At 57.4% G+C, this 8,267-nt stretch overlaps 1 protein-coding gene across 1 annotated transcript; it reads right to left on the minus strand.

Moving 5' to 3' along the window:
• Positions 1-1,339: 1,339 nt before the first annotated feature.
• CRABP2 (cellular retinoic acid binding protein 2) lies at positions 1,340-6,540 on the minus strand. Its single transcript, XM_067728220.1, has 4 exons — positions 6,286-6,540; positions 2,639-2,817; positions 2,279-2,395; positions 1,340-1,821 (listed from the first exon to the last, which is right to left on the minus strand). Exons 1-4 carry the CDS (start codon positions 6,353-6,355, stop codon positions 1,771-1,773), a joined length of 417 nt encoding a protein of 138 aa, XP_067584321.1. The 5' UTR covers positions 6,356-6,540; the 3' UTR covers positions 1,340-1,770.
• Positions 6,541-8,267: the final 1,727 nt, after the last annotated feature.

Here is an 8,267-nt window from a genome sequence, read left to right on the forward strand (position 1 = left end):
CATAGAAAACAAATTTATGGTTACCAAAGGGGAAAGGGGATGGGGGAGGGATAAATTAGGAGTATGGGAATAACAGATATGCACTAACATATATAAAATAAGTGAACAACAAGGATTTACTGTATAGCACAGGGAACTGTATTCAGTATTTTGTAATAGTCTAAAATGGAAAAGAATTGAAAAAATATATATATATATATATCCGAATCACTTTGCTGTACACCTGAAACTAACACAATATTGTAAACCAACTATACTTCAATTAAAAACAAAAACAAGGGGCTTCCCTTGTGGCGCAGTGGTTGAGAGTCCGCCTGCCGATGCAGGGGACACGGGTTTGTGCCCCGGTCCAGGAAGATCCCACATGCCGCAGAGTGGCTGGGCCCGTGAGCCATGGCTGCTGAGCCTGCGCGTCCGGAGCCTGTGCTCCGCAACGGGAGAGGCCACAACAGTGAGAGGCCCGCGTACCGCAAAAACAAAACAAAAACAAAAACAAAAACTCCAGACAACTGAAGCTCAGAGACACTAAGTAACTTGTCTGAGGTCACACAACTAGCAAGTGGCAGAACCAGGATTTGAGCCTCTCTTATTCTAACACTTGTGCTCATTTCGCCCTATCACAGCATGGTAATGTAAAGAGCAAACAGGCAAAACAGTTAGGAGGTGAGCAGTGAGAAAGCATGGTCTAGGGCAGTGGCCTGGGGAAGGAGGGCAGGCATTTGAGAGATGATGATGGAATGTGGGAAGACACGGGACAGATCTGAGTGTGGAGGCTCAGTGAGGTGAGTGGGAGGAGGACCCAAGGGGCCTGGAAGACCCAGGAGACAGGGCAGATGGGGCAGAGTGAGGGATCTCAAGGCAGAGATGGGTTTGTCTCAGACACAGAGGATACCTGGGTAAGAGCAAGGCCAGCCCGTGGGCGGTGACGAGCTTGTCTGGAACCAGGTGGGAAGCCAAGGCCAGGCCCAGGGTCGCCCACAGATTGGGGTTGGAGGAGAGAGAAGGAACAATTGGAGGAGGAGGAAGCTATGTCACCATCATGGGGGAAGGTGGGAATCAGTTCCCCAGCATGCCAGCTCAGAGTCAGGGGGGCCCTGGTGGCCTTGGAAGCCAGAGCAGGAGACAAAGGAGGCTGGAGGAGGGGAAGTGAAGGTGATGCTCATGGACTCAGCAGAAAATGAGGGGGTGGTGATGAGAAAGGTGAAGGGAAGGTGGTTCCCTCCCAGGTGTGTAAGTCGCACCGGTGCTGCTGAAACATCGACTCTCTCACACTGCAATTTAGAGGCAAAGTTGAACTCAGGTGACTTACCCAACCCCTTCCCAATGAGCCAGAGACAGGTTTTATTTTCTAAAACATTTTAATAAAATTAACCAATAAATATTCTACACTGTATGGGCTACAGGGACAAAGAGTGGAAGACAGAGGGCCGGTCTTCCCAGTCGGGCCCTCAGGTCCCCTTGCAGAAAAAGAGAGAGACGGTGCTCTGGGCTGGCTTGGGGCTGGGACTGCTGACTTGGGATGGGGGGAGTGATTCTGGAACGGGTGATCTGGGGTCCTGCCATCCATCCCACTTTGTTGGTGTATGGGAGGAGAGGAGGGGCCAAGAAAAGCAGAGCCCCTGCAGGAGGCATCCTAGCACCCCCAGAAGTGACTGGGGTGAGGGGAGAGCTAGCCTAGAAGGAAGGAATGGGGGAGGGGCAGCCCATGGGGCAGTGAAGCAGGGAGCATGGGCTGGTGGCAGGCTCTGGCGGCTCTTGGGCCACAGCCACTCACTCTCGGACGTAGACCCTGGTGCACACGATGTCGTCCGCCGTCATGGTCTGAAAGGGGAGAAGTCATTGTTAGCCTGGGTCCTGTGTTTGGTTGCAGGAGGGTTGGGCGGAGGTACTCTGCTTGACCTCCAGGTCCAAACCTACTTCTTGGCTCAGGACTGACAGGTAAGAGCTGGTCACAAAATGCCTGGGCATCATGGGATGGAGGACAGTACAGCCCCAGGGGTCCATCCTAAGTCTTTCTCCCCAAGCCAGGAAGATCCCCGCGGAGAACTGTTGGGACCTCTCAGCGCATGTCCTTTGTTCCAAATGGAAGGGACATCCTTTTACGTTTGCACAAGGACACTGTATGGGACAGAGACAGCCTAGTCCTGCCCCAGCAGCCTCATAGGAGACAGGGAGACCAGCCACAGTTGTTCTTAAATCTCCTGCACCCTGGAATGTCCCGGAAAATCTCTGAAGGTAGCACTGGGCTTGCTGTGAGCTGAGAGGAGGCAGGCCTTACCAGGATCAGCTCTCCGTCATTTGTCAGTTCTCTGGTCCAGGAGGTCTTGGGACCCTCTCCCTTCAAAAGCCTCTGCTCGCAGACCATTTTGTTCTCACTCTCCCATTTTACCAGGCTCTGCATGAGAGGGTGGTCAGGTGAGGTGGGCCCACAGCAGGGACAATGCTGTGAGAGGTATAGGGGATGCACCCCCTTTCTTCCCACCACCACTATCTAGGGACTTTCTCCATTGGAACTGGAGGAAAGACTCTAGGAAAAGACTGGAAAATGTCATGTTGAGAGGCAGGGCAATAGATGCCCTGAGGGACCCCATCCCAGCAGGGCAATAGATGCCCTGAGGGACCCCGTCCCGGCACGCACCTTACAGGGTCTCCCGTCCACAGTCTGCTCCTCAAACTCTTCTCCAATATTGAAGTTGATCTCTGTGGTACGCACGGTGGTAGAGGTTTTGATGTAGAAAGTGTCTCCCTCCTGTTTGATCTCCACTGCTGGCTTGGATGCTGCAGCCACGGCGATCTTCCTCAGCATCACGTTCACCCCTGGAGGGAGAGGAGAGGCTCGACTCTTATGGGTGCTCCAGGCGCCTGGCTCACACTCTCCCCAGGGACAGCAGGAGCAGGCTGAACTGTGAGCGGCTGGGAAGAGGGGCAAGCTGCCTGGGTGTCCAAGAAAGCACCTTGAAGGGAGGGCAGGTGGTACAGCCCTGATGGCTGGTGGGTTCAGGGAGGAGGGACAGAGAGGCAGTGCCCCGCCCTTGGGAGTTCTGCTTCTAGCTACGGCCCCACCTGGATGAGTCAGCAGCCCTGGATCGGGATCCCCAAGTCTCAGCTCTTCACTCGGTTCTTGGGGGCAGCTTCCCCCTATTCCTCTCATCCTGCGACAGCTCACCTTGGCTCAATTCACCTCACTTTTGGTCCTTTGTCCATCCTGCTGGAGACCATCTGCTGGGGTGGGCTCATCAGAGTCACTGCGTCTGCACCCCCGCCCACGTGCCGGGCAGGCCTTCCCCAGCCAGGCCTCACTACTCACGTCCTGGAGTAGGGGCCACTCCCCTCTCTGCCCACTCCCCTCCCCTGTCTTGTGGCCTTTATTTGCTGAGCCTCTGTCCCTCCCCAGGATGAGAAGGAGCAGGGATTCTCAGCAGGGGAAGAGGTGGGACAGCTGTTTCCCCCTACAGAATGGTCAGAAGCCTGGGGACACCACCGGCTGTGAAATAAGATCTATTAGGCCATGATTTCCACCTGGCTCACCCTCCCTTGCAGGCTGGGTGACCCTGGGCAAATGGCTTAACCTCTCTGAGCCTTAGATTCCACAACTGTAAAATGGAGACAGTAACTTCTTCAAGAGCCTATCACATGGGATGATGTGTGTTTAGGCCCTAGCACACGCAGTGCCAGGCACATCTATATGTTTTCAGGAAACAATAGCTACTCTTATTGTTGTTGTTATTTTCACTGATAAAAGGAAGGCAAAGAAAAAGCCAGAGTTGGGGCTCAGACAAAGTTCCCTGCATCGGACTCCTGCCCACCTGCCCTCCTGGAACAGAAAGGGACACTCCCCTCCCCTCCCCTGATGTGGGCCCGACTCCAGGAACACCCACCCAACTTCAGGGGTCAGGTCTTCTCATTCAGTCTCTGTGGATTCAGAGTCGCTGTGCCTGTCCCCCTATCCTTTCCCAGATTGGACCCCTTCTCTCTATTCCCTAGTTATTTAAAAGGAGTGGAGGAGCCAGAGAGAGCAGCCCTCTGGCAGGAAGTCAAGCAGGCAGGGAGGCACCTCTAGTCAGGGCCCAGGTCCAAGCTCTACACCCTCACCTGGCCTGGCCTCCTGCCCTGAACTGGAGCAGAACGCTTCAGGGAAGCAATGGGTGGGATGAGGGGCCAAGCTGGGCTGGGCCAGGCAAGTGGGATTCCCTACCTCCCAATGCGGTCCAGACCCCCTGGCCCTCCTCCAGACCTGGGTCCCTAGAGAAGAAACAAATCCCCTTTCCCCTCGGCACCAGAGCAGACCCACTCTATTCCAGACAGAAGGGAGTGGGAGGAAGCCCTGTCCCTCAGGAGCCCCAGGAGCCCACTTCTTGGCTGCCAATCTCTTGGGTCCAGGGAGAAATGACTGAGGTTCCCAGGACTAATTGACTTGGTAAAAGAGACATATCCCACTCCACCTCCTTGGACAAAAAGACTACTTCACTCTCTGGTGCTACCCGGGAAGTCCATCCTGTTATCCATCTTTCCCGTTATAGGAACAGGAGCTGCTAGCTATGTGTCGTAACCATCATAGTGGATGGGACGGGTATCCCCCAAATACCTGAGCATCCCTCCCCGGGAGAGAGACTCTTGCATAGGACAAAGAGGGGTGAGAAGGGACTGAGATTCCTGCGGAAGCAAGGCTAGGTCCAGAGGAGACACCCCTCCAGCCCGCTTCTGGTACCTGTGGTGCTGGGGCCAGGCTCAGCCAACGTTGGCTGACTCAGGACTGTGTTTGTCTAACGGGTCTGTTTTCAATCTGCCCCACAGCAAGCCCTGAGGAGGGCACGTGGCTCTGAGAGACCCCGCAGGGAGGACAAACAGACTGAAGACAGACAGACAACAGGGTTGGGTTTGGGATCTTATCCTCCAGCTGGGGCCTGGGGGTGTGCCAGGCCACTGCCTCCTCCACTGGGGAGAGGGGCCAGAATCCAGAGAAGTTGGGGGATGGAATGGCATCTAGGCTTTCTGAAGGGAAAATTGTTATCCTTTGGCAGGATCTTGGTGGCACGCGGGATCCTGGCTGCAGCATGAGGCATGCATGCGGGATCTAGTTCTCCGACCAGGGATCAAACCCAGGCCCCCTGCACTGGGAGTGCGGGGTCCCCATTGGACCACCAGGGAAGTCCTGGATCTTTCATTTCAACAAGGGTAGGGCAAGAAAGGCTGACATGATTACAAGAAATACTGTGGTCAGACTGCAAGCAGAACTAATGGTAAGGAAGGATGGAAATCCCTGCTTTCCTCACTGCATTCCAGCCCCTTCCTAGTTCCTGACTCATTTCTACAGCCCCCGGCCCCACACAGGGTGCCCTCTGCTCATTCCAGCTGGGGTCTCTCTGTTCAGTTCAGAAATGGATGGCTCCAGGGTTTCCAGGTGGCTTCCCAGTGGCTGGGTCCTTGACTAACCTCCATCTCTTTGCAGAGCCCTCTCCCCAGCCGGCCCAGGCTTTCCCCACCCCTCCTCCCCAGACACCAGAGGGCACACAGGAGTTGGGAAGGGCAGTCTGGGTAGATTCAACTTCCTCCACCTTTAACCAACAGACCTAGCTGGGCTGCAGCCCGTCTCCAGGGAGGCAGGGAGAAGAGAATTCGGATTTTCTCAAAGGGAGGGGATGGCTGGGGTTTCACACGAAGCCATTTGTTGAAATCTAAGAAAGTGATAATTATCCAGAGTGAGTTTAGGATTCTGGAGCTGCTCGCTGTAGGAAAATATTTGCCTCACAGATGGAGGGTGGGGGGAGCAGAGTGGAAAAGTTCTGAAAGGGGGATCTGGGGGCCCTGCGGTGACGGATCACCTGGTGGGTGGAGCCCCGCACAGAGAGATCTGGAATCTGCCCGGGGATTGGGTTACCTGCGGGGGGCAAGGGGAAGGAGGCAGGAATGCCTGGGGTGGGGGTGGGAGGCTCGGCTGGGTAGGGACCCAGGCTCCCAGCCTGGATGCAGGGTTTGCAGCTTCCGAACTGCGGAGAACCCCACTGCCTCACCCCAGGGAATACCGACCTCATGCTTCTGGTTTCTACTTGATTCAGAGGCTGAGTCGCCGCAGGAGTTGGCGTCTGTGGGCGCCCCGCCAGAGGAAGAAGGATTTAGGTGTTCGGGCTCAGCGCCCCGGGACCCAGGCGTCTGACCCCTATTCTTGGGAATGCAGGCGCCCAGCTTCCCACGCCCTGATTCCAACTTCCCTTTCTTTCTCGTACCCACCTCCGAGGCCTCGGCGGAGCCCCCTCTCCTCTCCCGGGCGCTCAAAAATCTCCTTACCCAGAACTTTGAGCAGATCCTCAAAGTTCTCCGATCGGATGATCTTCCAGTTGCCAGAGAAGTTGGGCATGGTGGCGGTGCTAGTGGCGGTCCCCTTAGATCCTTCGGCTGGAGCACTGGACGCTGAGTCCTTTAGTCGAAAGAGATGTCTCCGCCGCCTTCGCCGGATGGTAAGACTCAGGATCCAGGACTCGTCCGAGGATAACCCTAAAGCCGGCCTGGGCTCTCGCGCGGGCAGCTTTTATACCCTTTGTGGACCCGCCCTTGCCCAAGAATGAGGTGGTCCCGCCTCCCGCTCCGCCCCCCCCTCCACCCCACCTGGGGGGCCTTGAGTCCCGGCCCTGCATTACCACCCCACCCCCACTCCCACCCGGTCCTCTGGATCTAGCCCAGTGGGCGGGTCCAGAATTCGCTGAGAGGGCCCGAGATTGCTGGCTCCCGCGCCAGTGGGTGGATGAGGAGGCGGACGGAGGGCTATAGCCCTCGGACTGGGCTCTCAACCGAGAGGAGAGGGCGCTAGGCCCGGGGCACAGATGCTGGGCTCTCACGTCCTGCAGTCCGAGGCACAGGGTCGCACCTCGCTTTTTCCCCATCCCTGCCCAACCTGACACGGTGCGCTCGACTCCTTGGCGCCGGACACCCGGCGACACCACCGGCGGGTGAACCCCTGCTTGCAAGCCAGAGCTGGGGAAGAGAATGCGCGGCCGAGCTCCGGCTCCACTGAAGCTTGAGTTGGATCCAGTGTGACCGCTCCGAACTCGAGACCGGCTGGGGAGCCCTGGGGTTTAGGGGCCAGGCACCTAAGTGAGGCAACGGCGCCCCCTACTGGAACAACTCGAAGAGGCTGGGAGGGGGCTTCACCCCCTACCCACCACCCTCGACTCCCCACCCGGTATCGGGCTCAAGTAGCGCCTGCGGACGCTGGAAGTTGAAGCAAAGAGACTCATTCTTCTTAAAGCGTTGGGCGGGCATCGAAGGGTTAAACAGGAGCCTGGAGCGCCAGGCTGCGGAGGGCAGAGGTCACAGCCAATCACTTGACACGAGCTCTTTATTACGGCGCTTTCTCTGTCACTCGGCTCCCCAGACCCCCGAGGGAATCGCAGCAGGCGGCAGGGAGGGGAGGCGGGGACTGAGGCGCGGAGCCCTCGGCGCGCCGCGCTGCCACCTAGGTTGCGGGGAGTCTGGGTGCCCCGGGGAAGGGGCGGAGCGGGGTCTCAGGTGTCACCATTCTGAGCCGTAAAACTGGCGGAAGGAGAGGCCGCCCCGCCGCGAGCAGCTTTGAAGTGGGAGATCAAAGGAAGGGGGTAGGGAACGGCTCCCCACGGAGACCCAAGTGGGAGTGAGCGAGACCCCGGGGGAGAGGGCCAGGAGACAGAGAAACAAATGGAAGTCAGGCAGGGAACCTCGGATACAGGCCGGGAGACTCGAGACCGCCGACCGCAGAGGATGCGGTACCCTGAGCGGGCGGAACCCGGGGGCCTGTCTAGCGCTGAGGGACACTGCAGCCCAGCTGCCCTCGGCGAATCCGTGCACGTGGCCCCGATGCCCGTACCGCACCCCACCCCCGCCACCCTGCCGGAGCTGTCCTCCCAGTTTCTTCCGAGACGGTGAAGAAAATCCCCTCATCTGGTCCCAGCCCTGGGTTCCTGCCCTGGCCCCTCCCTGCCAGCGTGGCCATGGGTGGAGCAGAAGACAGGCTCTCCGAGATTCTAGGCCCTTTCCCTTAGAGCCCGGGAACGGTCTAAGGAGGTAGGGGCCTTAGTTGGGGAGGAGCCCGGAGGAGGAGAGCCAAGGGAGAGGGGCTGGAGGATTTACCAAAGTCACACTGGAGGTCGAGTCTCTGTGCTGTAAAGAGGAAAATCTCTGAATTACGGGTGTGTAGGAAAAAAAATAATGCAACTAGGGTGACTCTGGAGCAGGAGGGATGGAGATTAGACTGTAGAAAGGACTTCTTGACAGGGTCCCACCCTGCAATAACCAAT

Source organism: Pseudorca crassidens, chromosome 2 (assembly GCF_039906515.1).
Source record: "Pseudorca crassidens isolate mPseCra1 chromosome 2, mPseCra1.hap1, whole genome shotgun sequence".
Classification (NCBI taxonomy): Eukaryota; Metazoa; Chordata; class Mammalia; order Artiodactyla; family Delphinidae; genus Pseudorca; species Pseudorca crassidens.